The following is a 17,872-nucleotide window of genomic DNA, read 5'->3' as shown; positions in this document are numbered from 1 at the left end:
ATAAAATTCTAACTCTTTATAACAATAATAACAAATACAAAATACATGTTTTTCAAGTTTGTCACTGTGTTTTTATAAAAATTAAATATATGCATTTTGCGAATTTTATTACTCAATCAATCCTAAAACAAATTGTATATGTTTAAAGATCTAAATAAATCGCCATTATGTTGAAATAATATAAATGAAATTCAATACTTCAGTCCTAATTAAAAAATTTTTAAACACGTATAACTTGTTCTAGGATTCTTGGTCGAATTTGATAATATTTGCAGGATGCATAAAAAAAAACAAAAAGGTCTAGAACATCGTATATATTCGTTTTTTTTTTTTTTTTAAAGAAATTTTTCATAAAGAATTATTAAAATGTCGCTTTTTGTATTTTTTTATCGTTCCTACAAAAAAACAACGATAAAAATTTTATTACTAACATATTATTTCGTTATATTTCACATAGCAAGCTAATTTCTCCTGTTTTATTAAAAAAATTCAAAGCTCTTTGTTCAATCTATAAAAAATTATTTAATTTGAGATAGCTTACAAATACTTTTATACTCGTTGTATATTATAAGCGGAGGTATGACAAGTAGCATTACATTATATTTACATACGTACACATTATTTGATACACAATTATTTCAACAGAGACAATCCTTTCAACAGAGAACTTACGTTGTTGCAAGGAAACATTCTACAATGATAAATTGATAAAGTGTGAAAACACGATTCATTTGCAATCCGTAAGTTCGGTTATATTATAAAATGTGACATTATAAAATCGGTTACAAATTTATGATGGTCAGACGTCAGCCCTTCTCGATCTCCGATTCCAAGTGGTTTGGAAATTCGGATGAGTTTGCATTTACGGTACACGCTCAATACCTTTTACGAGAGATCAATTGAATTGCTTTTAAATGACATTAAGAGGGATCGAGAAACGCCGCGTCAAACGTTGCGACTCAGCTTTTAAGGGGGAGAAAAAAAAAGCATCGGTTAGTAAAAGTTCATCGATACAACAATTACAGCATGCACGCATGCACACACACAACATGCAAGCACACACTTCTGCCGCTTAATGGGATTTAAATACGACACATTTGTCAATAATAGAGAAATTCGAAAAAATCTGACAAAACACTTTGATAGATCGCGGTGATTGGGTCTTTGATCATAAATACGTAAAATTATCTAACTATAATAATGAAAAAAAATTGGAACATTTAGAGCTCGAAATTATAAAAAAGAATATTTATTGAAACACAGGAATATTGCTCCTCTAGGATTTACTTTCTTTGTGTAATCGTTCATTCGAAAGTTACGTCAGAGAGAATGATAATAGAAATTTTTCTTGGATTCTTACCGAGTGATCTCAAATAGTATGAATAATAACGCACCGTTTTCATTACATTCATTCTACATTTTCCGCGATGTTAAAATACGGAATCACTTAAGTTAAAGTTTACTTTCTCAAAAAGTACGCATAAATCTCACTTTCTCCGATATGTAAAGCTATGCGGACGCTCGACGATTACCACGCAATTTCAACGTTTACCTCGAGGAGTACCTCGTTGAAATATGGCAGATATTGAAAGTGTTTCGCCCACGTATTTATGATCCAAGAATGAGTACTGCGTTCTGTACATTTTTCACATAAAATACAACTTTTTCTTTTTTGCTTTTATTTCTTTGGTTTCTTTTTTTTTTAACGTTTTCATTTTTTTGCAAGTATTAGTGAAAAATATTATGATAAGGATGGATAAATAATGCAAAAGAAACGTACTCAAAAGCGCGCGTACCTTGCTCAAATCTAAAGGAATATCACTCAAGTGTACTACAGCACCAGGATGGGTCTTTCTAGATCTGAAAAATATATATATACATACATGTGTATAACATTATTTCTTGCCTTGTTTTCTTGTTTGTTTGTTTGGTTTTTTCGGGGGCGGGGGTGGCGGAGGGATTAATTTTGTTTCCCCCATAAAGTAAAATATATATTATAAAATATATATTAATTCGTTCTTTTTTCGTGTTAGTGGGGTGGGGGAGGGGGGAGAAAGGCGGAAAAAAAAAGAAAAGGAATAATCTATTACATGCTTCTGCCTTTATAAATTTGTACTCTTTCGTCTAGTTTCTTATCACACGTCAAGACGTTCATCTAATGCACCTGCGGGCATAACACAGAAATAAAACACAACGATATCAGGAGAGGCAAACGAGTAATCATTGAGCTGGACGACGTTAGAAAAATTCATGGACTATCCGATTGCCATACTAGTTTTTCTCCGCTTTTAAACCGTCTATAACCCGTGTAAGGAGATTGAAGTCTATATGGTCGATAGTATCTTCTCGTTCAAATCATTTTAAAGCAGGATAAAAGGGAGTCACAAGATCATTACCGTCCACACTCGCATATACAAACGGGCGCATTCAATTTCCAGTTAGTATCCATCATTTGTTCCATCTAAAATATTGGTTCAACTAAACTCAATGGCCCGTATTCAAAACGCATTGTTTGGCGATAATAACGCCCTTATGCTTTTCGGGGGTTAAAGAGCCGATTCGTAAAGGTACGTACCTACCATCGAGAATCTTGAAAAACAAAAGGGCTCTCTCTAATAGCTCTAAAGAACACGTTCTGAATACAAGCCCTTTACGTTCCTCTTCCCTTCGTATACATATTCATATAACACGAAATGGCGAACGGAAAATCGGAGTTCGTATTAACGATAACGCCTCCCTTTTGTATTATTTTCTCTTTTTCTTCTTCTCTTCTCTTCTCTTTTCTTTTCTTTTCTTTTCTTTTCACTTTTCTTTTTTCTTTCTTTTACTTTTTTTTTCTTTTTTCTTTTTTCTTTTTTCTTTTTTCCTTCTCCTTTTTTTTTTCTTTTAGTATTGAAAGCTGCGCAACACCATCGTCATGTGACATATCTATATTCCTCGATACGGAGAGAACCTCTGTAATCTTTCACTCTCTTTCTTTCTCTTTCTTTCCTTCTCCCTAAACCTTCTTTTCTTTTCAGGCACGACCGTAGTGAGTGTTATACAATCACCATTCCAAAAAATATTTGCTTGTCATAGTTTTTGATAGAAGTATAATTTTTCAATTCTATTTGAAATTCTGCACGTATCACGACGTTTTCTGAATAAGTCTCTTTGCGTAAACTTATCTGACTATAGCAACAAATTGACTGAAATAAATCAAAAATTTTACACGCACTAAAATTTTTGCAATAGCAGAAAAATGCAAAAATACCTTAAATTTCAGATTAATCACTTAAAACATTTTAATGTTAAAAATTAATAAATTAATCGATTCCATAAAGCCCATTTTTCTATAAACATTCTAACGTAAAAAAAAAAAAATTAATGAAATAACCTTACTTATTCTATCGAGAATTTACTTCTGTAGACCGTAAATACATATTTTTAATTCATAAAGACATTACCGAATGAATTTTGATAAACTTTCAAAAATATTACACATGAAAAATCTATGTAAAAAAAGTTTACGTAAACATTGTATATAATTTTTATAGATTCCCAGGATTACTTACAAAATATAAATATAGATGTTTTAACATTTAACTTCACGTGAAATAAAACGTTCGCATATAAAATTTTACAGAAAATTTTTATATCATATCTACTGATATTAATCATAATTTCAGACTGATATAACGTGGGAAAATACATATATTGCGGACAATCTCAAAATGTTTGTTGATCTTTCTCCGACTTTTAAACATAATATATATATATACAAATGACAATGTCTAAAAATAATTTCATAAGAGAAAAACGGGTGAAACAAGTGCAACGATTATGCAGAATGATAATGCATAAAAATCATTAGGATTATAGAACCAAGGAGAAAATTTCACTTAATCTAGATTGAATAAAACATTTCCGATAGTCGTACCTAAAAAGGAAAAATCGAACGTAAATACTATTACATAAGATGCTACGAATAACACGTGTCCACTGATGGCACTGTGCCACTGATTAGATATTCGGAGACAATTCATCACTATGGCACATTGATATTATCTCCGTCATAACGCGCATTCTTGCACATTTATGTGAGCCAAAACTACGTAATTAATATGTGCTTGTTGCACGATTTACTACGTTCGATATCCCATTTACAACAAAGTTAACTTTTATATTATAAAAGTTATAGCACGCCATATTGCCATAAAAAGGCTACAAAAAAATTTAATCGCCTATAATACGTACGCCTATAATATATAATTCATATTGCTTAAAACATATCACCGGGTCTTCCGGTATTCATCACATGTTCCCAAGAAAATGAGAAATTTTCGATGAAACTTGAATATACATCCCAGCGAATAGTTTGTGCGTTTTGTGTACTTACCTAACATCAAGGAAGTAAAATAGCCGAAATTATGCGAATCTGCCGTCATACTTTTTTTTTCTCTTTACTACTTTTTATTACTTTCATTCTCCTTCGCGTTAAACTTTCCACAGAATGAAACAGATTCTGTCCGCGCAATCGCGTAAAACGATATCAGCATCATCAATTACGGAACGTGGTTAGGGAAAAAGGACTGGAAATAGGTGATAATTTCGTGTTCTGTCTGTGGAGAAAGAGGTCTAATTTGCGGCGATCGCAACGGTGTATACGATCAGTTTAACGCGTCATACGGTCGCAATAATTTTCAATACTTACATTTCGATAGCCTTGTTCCAATTAATTACGTATCCGGATAGAACGAACGTTTCGATGTGGAGTACGTGAATATTGCCACGTTCGGTACCAACGTAAAGCCATTTGCTCTGAAGTGGCAGATGGATGCATGTTATCCTGTTTGGGAGACAGATAATAGAGAATTTCGAAAAACTGTCCGATGTCATTCGATGACATCCGACCAATTTGATTTAAATATAAACTTTTAATGATAAATATAAGATGTTATAGAAGAGAGAAAGAAGAAGATGAATAAGAAACAAAAAGAAAAAAAGGACTGACCTGTCTCGTTGAAACTTCAGACTCTGCACTACCTGCGGTATCTTCTGACGAAAGTTCCACAGATGAAGAGTGTCGTCGGTGGTCGCAGAAATAAGAGCACCTTCGTTAATCAAAAACTGCAACTGCATCACTGCCGAACACCCTTCGTGCTTTACATGAACGTCTACGCCTGGTCTACCCAGACTGAGATTGCATGATACAATCTTTCAGGAAAATATCAAATACCTTCCTAAATCTATCTACTTTGCTTAACTCTAACTTTGATAATATATTTCGACCTGAATCTCAGCAAGACTTGAGCCACAGTACTACCTACGTCTTTTGACATCTCCTTTAATTTTCACTCGAATATTCGAAGGAACACCGTATTATCAGGAATACGATACATTCCATGTAAAATACGAAATAATTATAGATATACCTATATAAGATTGAAAGGAGGATAGGGGGAAGAAATTCTCGACTATTCCAAGTTCGCAAGCGTTTAGAATTTCGTAATATTTGCGAGTTCGAAAATAGCCGTCCGCGTGGGAAGCTCTGTCCTTTTTTTTTTCTTCTTCTTTCTCTCTATCTCTATTTCTTTTTCTCTCCTTTTTCATAAATCGATAAATAAAATAAGTCGAAAAACTCTACTACAAAAGTTTGCCTTACTTTCTTAAATTTACTCCTTTTGATAAGTACATGCGATAATCATCGATAAAAAGAAGAAAACATGGTGGAAGAAAAATTCTATTCTTCGTATCGAGCGTGAGTTCGAATTAGGATAGACTAGCTAGAGCTAACTATCTCGATGGTCATGATAATAGCACCTTTGGAGGAAAGCCTAACCTCGAAGAGCCCGTACATACAATACTACATATCTGATAAATAGAGCCCGACGGCCACGGTAACCGCAATTGTCCACTATATGTCCGCGTCAAGCGTCGGTGCTGAGTAGAGAATTAGTAGAATGGAGAAAGGGATAGGATAGAGGCAACCTAGTCCATCGGATACGACCTTACATGGTGTTCTATACTATATAGAGGGAAAAAACCTAATGGTTATGTAAAACATATTTGGTAGTAAGTATGTACATATGTATGTATGTATGTATCTATGTATGTATGTATGTATGTATGTATGTATGTATGTATGTATGTATGTATGTATGTATGTATGTATGTTATGTATGTATGGTTATGTAAAACATATTTGGTAGTAAGTATGTACATATGTATGTATGTATGTATCTATGTATGTATGTATATATGTATGTATGTATGTATGTATGTATGTATGTATGTATGTATGTATGTATGTATGTATGTATATATGTGCGTACATAGATATTGTATACGTGCCAGAAGACTAAGTTTTTTTTTTTATTTTATTTTTTTTGCATATTCATTAAATTCAACAGTCGAAATCGGGTCAGCACTGCTACAACCGCTTTCCGAGATAACGTTTTAGGCGAAAAGTAAGAACACCTTTCGTTGTCAATCGTATCCATTCATTTCATCTTTATCGATTATCATTTCCATTTCTTTTTAAATAAACTTCAAATATATAAATTCGAGCACTTTTATATTGTGACTCTTCCAGTGACAACGAATGTAAGATAGAGATAAAAGAGGATGAATTTTTTATAACGTAATCCGGATTGTCTTTGCGAATAAATCGTGCCATTATTACGAAGGGGAAAAACTGTGCCCGAGCATCATGTTACATTACTTACGTTCAAACGATGTTCTCGCGCTGTACAAAGCAAAGACGAGGTTGCTACACTCATCTTAAAAATAACGCCTAATGGACGTAAGATGCGGAAGTTCAAATGACCCGAACGGCATTATGCAAATTCGATAATCCGTTTTTATAATTCCAAGAATAAAATGAAAATTAAAGAGATTCTAAGAGAGTAAGTTGAAAAACGAGTTGAGAAAATTTATCGATCCCTTTTTATTGATCGTTTTATTGATCGTTGTCGTCGAAACACAATTTCAAACAGCGAGTATATCAAAGGGAGCAAAGTATATTAACTCTGAGGTAATAAACACGATGCATGTAATATGGTCGAGAGATCCACTATTCCTTCCTTTTGCGAAAACCAGTTGATAATAATTGCCATATCATAAGAGTTACCAAGCTTACACCGCATCGTTATCGTCACCCGTATGTTGACCACGTTGAACGAGATAGGTCAGTAAAAGCAGTCGCATGGAAGACGTCGAGAAAACGCACGGTCGATGAATGCTGCATTAACCTTGCAGCATAAAAGATTTGTTAACGTATCCACCAAGTTTCAATTTCGAGATACTCATTAACGAGCGACAATTTAAAAAGGAGAAAAAGAAAAGAAAAAAAAGAAGGAAAGAAAGAAAGAAAGAAAGAAAGAAAGAAAAAAGACATTAAACGAAGTACATACATGTGAAGGACAATTTGATGAAATTTTAAAGATATCTCTTTTTAATTAACTATTATTCGTTCACGAAAGTATAGGGAAATGAAACATATTCAAATAATAATCAAAATGATTATTTGAACGTATAATTCAAATAATACATATAAATACGTAATACGTATCACCGGATATACAAACACATCTATAAATGCGCTTCCGCCCGAGAGATATATTTATTCTAACCTTCGTACGCGCGGGCGCGTATGCACAGTCCTCATTATCATTAGGGTATCACACGATAATTATGCTGTAATTAGCGTAATGCTCGCAGTTGTTAGATAACAATTAGTAAGCTCTTTCGAGATATTGAATTTCAAAGTAAAACCTTCGTAATAATAAGAACATTAAATTCAAAACTGATAATTCCTTTTTTTCTTTTTTTTTTTCTTTTTCCTTTTTTCCTTCGAGGAGAACGAATTTCTCTAGTAAAGTTTTAAAGGATATATCAAGAAAAGCGTATATACGTCAGTTGAAAAATCGTCGGAAATTTAAACTAGGAACAACATCAGTCGCCGTCGTTTTCGTCATGTCGTCGTTGTCGTCGTCCTGGAAATTTACGCTTTAGCACTAGTAGTCACCTTTTCTCCTTGGAGAAAAGCTCGGATTTGGCTTAACGTACCAACAAGCTCGAACGGTCCGGTTTATCTGAGAAATTTGGCTCCTTTTCTTTTTCAGGTTCATATTTGGATCGGACGTGACGAAGAGGCTTAGATACGAGAGAATTAATGTTAAAAACTCTCTCTCTTTCTCTCTCTCTTTCTCTCTCTTTCTCTCTTAGCGATCAATAAGAAACAGTTACGATCGTTTGCTATCCCTTAAATAAATCACAAACACGACCCAGTTTTTATCATAAACAAGAGCAGCAGCACGTATCGTCGCATGCCAAGCTCCATTTTAAGTTTAACTACAAAACGGAAGGGCGATCATTAGTCGAGCTATCTTCAGTTCTGAAATTATATTCACCTCGTTTCTAACTCTGCTTTTTAATAAAGGAAGGCGTAAATGACGCAAAATGTTTCATCCGATACTTAAAACTTATATCTATCTAGATAATACATAGATAAACGACTTATAATAAAGGAAGACGTTAAGTCTAATTCCTCATGTTCGAGAGATTACAAAAAAAAAAAAAAAGAAAAAAAGGAAAGAAAGAAAAAACACGTATAAAGGAAAAAAGAAGTAGAAGTAAAATTAGAAAGACAAATTGATTAGAGACATTTAAGAAGGATGTCACGAATTAAATCGTAATGATTGTTGATTAATAAACGGGGTAGCCAATATCGAGACTTATAAAAAAAAAATCAATCAGTACTAAATAAAATACAAGCTCTCTATTTTCTTAAAAAGTCAAACGATGGTACGATGTTAAGGTAACGATACCGTTAAAGGATACATCCTGAGGGATCCTGATTTAGTACCAATGGCAAGGAGCCTTTGAACTGGGTCGAAAGCAACGGCTGTCGGTTGATGTGGAAAGCCATGTCTGAATGTCTGCAACATATAAGAGGCATTTGTTTCATAGCATCTTTTCCGTTTTAGCCGACTGGAAGGCCATTCATTTCAACAAAGGGTTCGCAGGGTGTGCGTGGGAGAAAGAAAGTGTAGGAAAGAGAGAGGAAGAGAGAGAGAGAGAGAGAGAGAGAAAGAGAGAGAGAGAGAAAGAGAGAGAGAGAGAGAGAGAGAGAGAGAGGAAGAGTGAGAGAGAGAGAGAAGAAGAGTGAGAGGGAAATGGATCCAGAATGAAGGGCAGCATTGTTCCAGCGAGCTATCATCGTCGTATATCCTTGTCTCGTTCTGCGTCAACTGGTTGCCATTAATTCTATACCTTTGTCGACGGTGTCGTCGACGATGCCTACCACGCCGCGTGTATCTTCCACCTCATCCTCTCTTACTCATCCTCCTCGGACACGTACCTATCTAACTCTTACGATCGTGTGCAAAACATATACATTTACAACTTTAAGCGCGCGCACGAACTCGAACACTGAATCAATAAGTTTAGTTCCGACACGGAGCAACGTGGTTGTCTCATTCTTTGATGCAACCACATTCTAAAGACAACTATATATAGAGTGAGAGGCAGAGAGAGAGAGAGAGAGAGAGAGAGAGAGAGAGAGAGAGAGAGAGAGAAGGGTATAGCAAGATGCTTATGTTAAACTCTTTCTTCCTCTCTCTCTCTCTCTCTCTCTCTCTCTCTCTCTCTCTTTCCGTATCCTGTATCGTGATCGGATAATAATAATGATTATAATGATATTGATAATCACGGATAAACTGTACTCGCTTGCAATACAAATTTCATAGAAGAAAATTATTTTATTTCGATGACATCATTACAATGCAGATTGCGTCGGGTTTCATCATCGAAACTATCAGTGTCAATTGCAGGCTTAATATGACGTTTTTTTTTTTATAAATAAAAGTAATTTTTTAAATACTCAAAGAGAGTTTAATTTCTACAAAAAAAAAGAAAAAAAATATATATATATATATATTTATTATATTTTTATTTATAATTCTCCTTTTCATACGTTCAAATGAATTTGTATAGATCAGTAGTATTCTGTACATTTTAAATGCAACCTACGCAACACTTATATATATAAAGGGTGAAAAAAGCAAGAATATCTGTCTGATATTTGTCAAGGTATTAAAATAGCAAAAATATCGTGGAAACGTTTATATGAAATATCGTGAAATATTCATAGACGCATAAAGAAGACCTAAAGCTTTCCTTCTTCGATCGTTATCTAAAATATTTTATATTTCTGATCTACAAAACGCGCTTGACGCGTTTCATTTTATTTAAAACTTCGCAATGTTTTCCGTTATACATTTCCATGTCATAATGCTCGAATGTACGGTGTTTCATTACTTGCGATTCACTGTATTTTCTCTGCTCTCTATCGGCGTTTCCAATATTTTGGTATATAGACGATAACATGGGCGCTATTAATATCGAATGTTACTATCAAAATCTCAATATTGCTCGTGTCTAACGCATGTGAGTGAGGAAATATATGCATATGCATACTTTCGCAAGTATGAAAGGGATAGAGAGAGAAAGAGAGAAAGAGCTATGGTTCCTTATAGCGGATGCTTGATTTCATCGTATCGATTCGAATGTTATGTACGAAAGTTAACTTCTAAATGTGAAAAGCTAGGTAATGTAGGATTCCTCCTAAAAATTTTTCAAAATGAAAACTGAATCACGTATCTACCTTAGACCTACATTTTCTAAAAATATATATATTTCAAAGGTAATTTTAATTCGATGTAACCTAGAATTCCGAAACGTGTACGTACTCGGAATGCATTATATATCCGAATAACACATTATTAAATTAATGTGGAATGCATTAACGTATAATGTATAGTTTGGATAAAAAAGAGAATACGAATTTAATTTAACATGACATTTAATTTAAATAGCATTGTAACGACGTACATTACATTTTTCAAAATAAATCGAAGAACAACAAATTCGACAAGCATATTCATTGGAAAGGATCGAAAATTAATTATCACAACAGCAATCGTACTTATTCGGTTCTTTTATGAATACGATAAATAGATAAGCCTCGTTCCTAAATAGATGAAAATAAAAAGGGGCTAAAGCACTGGTTCAGGTTAAATCACGTTGCTCGAAACGGATGTACGCCGAAATCGATTTTGATGCAGCAACGCGGCGGCATGGCCGTAGAAAACTGCCCGCGTTCTATTTCAGCGTAAAAGAAAAAGATAAAAAAAGAGAAAGAGAGAAATAGGTTAAAATACAACGATACGAAACTTACGAATACTACACATTTCCACTACGTCGTTTTTCTATATATGTCCGATTTAAATTCACTCGGTGGTTGTGCTGGTCTCTGGTCAATTTCCGATATTTCCATGCGTTTTTTTTTCGAGCCTCAGTTCTGGTACCAATTTCCCACTAAAGTACTTGCAAACTTCGTCTTCTACTTCCACATCTTCATGGACTCCAATAAAACAGCATCGTTGATCCTCCCCCTCTCCCTCTCCTTCTGTTTTTCTCTCTTTCTCTTTTCTTCCTCTCTCTATATATATAGACATACACACACACATACATACACACACACACACACACACACATCACGATATAACCCGTGTACGAAAACTTTTTGACTTATCCCTAAATCCGAATAACCCTCTTAACTTTTCACAATTTATTTATGTTTCTTCTTCTTGCTCTTTCGTTGTCTTTCTTGAAAGATAAAGATAAAGTCATTAAACAAGCATAAGTATTTTATTTTATATTCAGAAGAGAAAGATAAAGAAAGAAAATAAAAATCAGCTTTTAGCTCGATCAGAAGGATAATAGATGTCTGATGATGCATCTAGTTTGTAAGAAAAATATAGTAAAGAATTCAAGGTCACCGAAATAGAGCAAAACGATCATTTGTTAAATCTTCCGAAAAAGTAAGAAATTGTTCGACGACTCCGTATGGATACGGTATACACCGTAACGAGCGTTTATTGGTTCAATCAAACAAAATAAATTATTCCGATCGCACGTGCTTCAATTAGTTCAGAAATTCTACCGCACTATTATATAGATAGTAAAAGTAGCTCACCGGATTGCTACGACACGATTGGACATTTCGTTGGAAACCACGTTGTTCGACATTTCCTAAATGAGTACGAGTTACGGAAATCACACGGGACATACAAAATCTTTCCTATTAATTATCTGCTCCATGCCAATTTTTAAACTTTCTTATTCATCGAAATTAAAGATTGTAAAAAAAGAAAAGAAAAAAGAATTCGTTCCTTTCGTACGTCGTTTGTTCAGAAATTAATACGAACGATTTTAAGATATAAAAGAAAACGAAAAAAAGAAAAAATATTTGTAAAATTGTTAAATTTGAAAATTTATCGCTTTTACGTTGATATGCGTAAAACTATTCATAGCAATATATATATATATATATATATATATATATATATATATATATATTGCTATGAATATATATATATATATGTATATATATATGTATATATATATACATATCGAACGATAATTAAATTCTATATTGATCATAATCAAGTTTCAGTAACGATGTTTATGAAATTTTGAGAAGCATAAGTGAAAAAATTGGAAAAAGATTCAAGGATCGATCATTGAATTCACGTTCACGATGCGATGCGGCATAGTGGAGCTTCGTTTCGGGTAATTTTGTTGAGTGAAATTCTTATCGTTGAAAATTATCTTGCCGGCACTCGATCGAGAATAGGTCCGTCGAAATGAGAATGAACGCACGAGTGCGCTCGTAAGGGGTTAAGCCATTGTTTCACCAAAAAGTACTGCAGTTTTACGCGTCGTTTGCAACATCGCAATGGAATTCTGCCAAGTTCGGTTCTGTATATAACAGTTACGGCATTATTCTCTGTGATTAAAGAATGAGAAGCATACTACACGTCGAGCGGATTAACGAACATTAAAGGATTAAAATTGGATGGCTCTTTGTTCTTTTTCTTTTTTCTTTTTCGTAAACGAACAAGCAACACGTTTGTTATTCGCATTGTTCGTTTCATGATTTTCTAAAAGGATACATAAATTATTCCTTTTTATAACATTATCATCTAATAATATCGTTTACATTAAACCACGATTATTTTTTTCCTCGGCATTTATTTATAAATTAACTTCGCCTATATTTTACCCGAATAAGTTATTTTATAAATCATTTAGTATATCGTCGGTCTAGATAACATATACGTTTGGTAGATATATATATATATATATATATATATATATATATACACGGTTAACGAATATAAATTACTTACCTTGAATATCTACTTACTTTGTATTTCATTGTTTTCGTACATTTATGTAAAATTGATTATACATCAAAATCGGACAATCTGAATTATTTCACAGTAACGTATAAACATTTCGACATGACTATGATTTTGGAGATTCAAAGCACAACATATACAAACGCATAGATATGCTCGTAGAGTATGAACGTCCTTCGAAGAGGTCAGAATATTCTTCTTTGATTCTTCAATTGGCTTTACAACGGAACAGTATTCTACTTAATTCATCACGACCCACGAAAGCACTCAATGCAATATCTTTCTTTATATTTCTTTTTCTCTTTTGTTAATTTTTAATGAAGTTTCAAAGAATCCTCAATCTGATTACAATGAAAAAGTATTGAAATGAAAAGGCGAGAGTATTTTAAAAAAGTTTCTTGCCATTTCACTGAATAAGAAAATCGTTACAGATAAATCGTATGAACTTATTTTCATCACGTTTAAAGAATTTACATAATATTCAGAGCATTTTAGCTGCAATATGCTCTGTTTATATTACGACAGACAATTTGAAGAATTCAGGTAGAAATATTAGAATCCTGGAAACGCTTACTTTCAACTTTTGTGATAATAATCCAAGGTTAAAACTTCAATCATTTCCGAGAAAAATTTTAATCACATCCCAATGAAACCCTATCGAGATGAGACTCTTTCTTATTTCTTTTGTTTTTCTTTCCTTCTTTTTTTTTTTTTTTTTTTAAGGTATCAAAAATATGCTTAGAAAAACATTAATTTATGAAAACGATTCGAAATTTATTCGGAAGTGTGTCAAACAAACTCGGAGAAGTTATTTAAGCTTCAGGATTTCAAAGTTCATATTGAATATGTTCACAGCTCTGCATTGGATCAATAATCAGCGTTTTCTCTATTGTTAACATACTTTCCAAAAGCACTCCGGCTAGAGACAGACCGACTAACTATAAATATGCGCAGTCTAAGTCATTTATTGGTCCATGACACGCTTTCGATTTCTTATTTTTATACATTTTCTTATTTGAAAAATTAATAAAACTTCAGGCAGAACGTTTATAGATAGCGTTCGTCAATTTGCACGAGTATTAAAATAATAATAAATTCGTGCGATAATCATAAATAAAGTTGACAAGTAAAATGCCGATAATTTATAATCACTCATCTTCGATATCCGAAAAAATTTTTTACGTGACCAGGATACATACCGAATAATTTTAATTCCATTTAAATTCATCTTTACCCTTATTTTCGCTCTATGATTTTCATTATTTTCCTTAATTTGTAACATCAATGTCAGGTCTCTAAAGCGAATTTTCCACGATGTAATTTCATTGCGGATAAAGTGCGCCACGACCGCGTTAACGTTTACAAAGATACGACAAAGATACGATTAACTACTACGAGCAAAGCATCCGAGTTTTCTCATTTATAATTAGCGCTTCGCTAGTTGAACTATCCATAGTCTATATTGTGCAATTTCTTTTCTTTTCTTTTTTTTTTTTTTTTTTTTTTTTCTTTCATCCATCATCCCTATGATCGCTCCAATAACGAATAATCGAATCTTTACCGGAAAACGTTTGAATGTTTCATCTAAAGGGAGGAAATGCGGAAAAAATGCGACGATTTTCGTTTCAAATCAATGCCTCTGACGTGATCCCAGACGATTCGAAATACGTTTGAACATTGAGTGCTTCGTCGAAAATGACTCATAAACTGGAAACAAATAACAAACGGATTCACGCTCTGAAGTATTTCGATGGCATTGATATTATTTCGAAAGTATTCGCTATGAAACTTGATGCTACATATACCATCGTTATAACTTGTGCTACCTGATACAATTAATTCCGACGTTTGTTCCGTCGAATCGAAACTCCGATCCAGCGAGCAGATCTAACAAAGCTATATAGATAGACGAAACGGTAACAATTAATTGCCAAGAGAGTTCATGTGACCCATAGGGACCAGGGATATTTCAAAAATATCTCTGACAGTGATGTCGATAATAATAATAATAATAATAATAATAATAATAATAATAATAATAAAAAAAAAAAAAAAAAAAAAGGGAAGAAAAAAAGAGAAAAAATATAATAATCGAGAGAAAAAAGCACGAGGCATAATATAAATAAATTTGTACTCTTATGCGTGCTTTTAAACAATATATGTACGTCGCTGCGAGATAAAGATTTCTCGTCGGCATCGTCGACGAGACGATAACAAGGGACGATAATAATTTTTCTACTCAAAGGCACGAGCGCTATGCAAGTTTAGGATGAAATTCGCATAGCTTTCGTATTGTTACGAGAACACGTCAAAGGTTCCCTTTAAAACATACCCAATGTCTAAAATCAATTTACCGGGTATGAAGATATCTAAAAAATTCTTTTGACCTTATCACCATACAACGAGCCACCTTATCGTTCGGGTCTGATCCCGAACAATTTCCAATGTCAGTCATAGTTCGGTAACGAAATATTGGACACACGTTTTGCCTTCGGCATTGTTTTTATCGATTAAAAAAGAAAAAAAAAAAAAAAATAAATAAATATATCCTGTACGTCGAAAATACAACGGAGATACGCTAGCTGGGAATCTACCTCTGTAAAATTCACGGAAAAGTCACAATTTTCTGGATTTTCATCTCAGCGATGTTCACTTGCAAATATAAATGCAAATACGACTGCACGCGAAAAAAGAAGCACGACCGTGTAAAATATTCGAGGTTTCTCTCCCTGTTATCATAACGCTATTTCGGTCGGTACGTGGGAAACATTGTTTCAATTTTTATCAAAGAGAAAAATAAAAGAGAACTTATTTCAAAGCATCGTCGAATACGTTATTCCGTCTAAGAGTTTATAATACACGATAAACCTACTCAACAGCATTTATATAATACTTTAAAACCAATCGCGTTTTGTAACTTTATATTCGTTTGTGTTCGCATTTTTTCCATGTTGAATTGTACTTTCCTCTAAAAAAATAAAAAATAAAAAAACTAAATAAATAAATAAACACGAAATAAGTTAAATTTATACGATACATTTAAGCTTAAATATAAATCCAACGAAACTAGTGTAGTAGCTTAAAAGCAGCTTAAGTTTTCGGTGAGTTAAGAGTATGGCGAGGGTGCGAACTTCGAAGTAAATTTCAGTTAAGAACCATATCTCCTAATGGAAAAGCTTCGACGTTGGCTCGTAATACCTAATCGCGGATCACGTGGCACACCCGTACACGCACACGCGCGCGCGTATATGTACACATATACACATATATACAAGAAAACACGTAATCACGATTGACGTTTCATTACCGTTAACAATTAAGCCTCACCATCGTTACCGTCGCTTCTTTTAAATTGAAATCCCGATTTATAATGAACATAAGATAAGAGGAAAAAAGGTATTTACTGTAATAAACTTAAAAGAAATTCTCTTATTATTACCATACAATGCAACACGATATAAACGTGCATTTTTACATAAATATAACATTTTTATTAGGGAAGATGCATCGAAAGTTCTAGTGTAAGATATGACAGATAATCAAGGTTTCATTGTAGAATGAATGTTGTATAGATAAAGAAGTGTTCATATTGATACAAAGACGGATTTTGTCTCGGCTGATGGAAGAGGGTTTTGTTCTTGCCATGTATTCATATGTAATCATGTGCACAGTGAACCGCAAATGCGACTTGTACTGCTTTCTCCTAGACTGAAAATGTCCGCCGCGGGATGTGCCATGTCTCAGCTCGTTTACGAATAACTAAGAGGGAACGAGAAACGGAATCCTGCATCTGTAACGATCATCTTTCAACTCCGTACAAAGCTTTTTCCATAAAGCCGCTAAGTTTCCTCCTTTTCCATTCTTTTTTTTTTTCTTTCTTTCTTTTTCATTTTTTTACGTATTATATATATACATATATAATACATATATAATACACACACACGCCCGCGCGTGTATTTTTATATTAAACATACGAGCCATAAAAAGCTTCATTCCATGTGGTTGAAATACGCGTAGGAAGAAAGAATTAATTAATGCCGATGAACTTCCGTCACGGTAAAGTGATAATACGTGTTATGATAAGATTGTTGAAAATTTTGGTCCGAGAAAAAGAAAAACTGATAGAGCTTAACGCGAGTCGAATTTAAATGCTAATCTGATATATTCGATAAGGATATAAATGCGAATTATTTAAATTGGATGAGTTGAGTTATTACCATAATTAAATTTTCAGAAAGTTATCGCGAATCGTTACAAGAAAATGTATTGAGTTACGCATATACCATCCATAAAGCGGTTCGTATTATGATGATTAAGCGGTAAAATTGAAGATAACGTTTCTACGATATCTCCTCTCGAAACAACCTTTTTCATACCCTAACAAAAGATCGAAAATCAACGAGTCTATCGAGAACGTAGTGAAAATAATGCATTTCCGCTGGGAAAAAAAGAAAAAAAAGAAAAAGAGAACTCTCGTACAAATACCACAAAATCTTGACGGGCGATCGTTTATTTTATCATCGGCGATAACGTCTAGAAAATGATAGACCATTTCATTAGAATATTTTCCTTATGTTTTTATTTTTCTCTCTTTTTCTCGTAGAATGATTCTGCAAGATGTC

At 33.4% G+C, this 17,872-nt stretch overlaps 1 protein-coding gene across 15 annotated transcripts in view; it reads right to left on the bottom strand.

Annotated features, from left to right (window-relative positions):
- Tomosyn (syntaxin-binding protein tomosyn) overlaps positions 1-17,872 on the bottom strand; it is a 50,541-nt gene that overhangs the window by 29,251 nt on the left and 3,418 nt on the right. For 13 of the 15 annotated variants that reach the window (XM_085656763.1, XM_085656759.1, XM_085656756.1 and 10 more), the window contains exons 2-5: positions 8,824-8,921; positions 4,994-5,176; positions 4,694-4,828; positions 1,797-1,860 (exon numbers count right to left, since the gene is read on the bottom strand). The exons of 1 other annotated variant lie outside the window; for it this stretch is intronic. In XM_085656763.1, the coding sequence (XP_085512889.1) occupies positions 1,797-1,860; positions 4,694-4,828; positions 4,994-5,176; positions 8,824-8,921 (480 nt within the window). Of the gene's footprint in view, positions 1-1,796; positions 1,861-4,693; positions 4,829-4,993; positions 5,177-8,823; positions 8,922-9,255; positions 9,383-17,872 lie in introns of those variants that run through there. One more of the 15 variants, XM_085656761.1, reaches the window with a different exon arrangement.

This window comes from Vespa mandarinia, chromosome 4, assembly GCF_050613455.1.
Source record: "Vespa mandarinia isolate Hongniang chromosome 4, ASM5061345v1, whole genome shotgun sequence".
Classification (NCBI taxonomy): domain Eukaryota; kingdom Metazoa; phylum Arthropoda; class Insecta; order Hymenoptera; family Vespidae; genus Vespa; species Vespa mandarinia.
The sequence above is the reverse complement of the archived record's forward strand: the minus strand, read 5'-3'. Positions and strand labels throughout refer to the sequence as shown.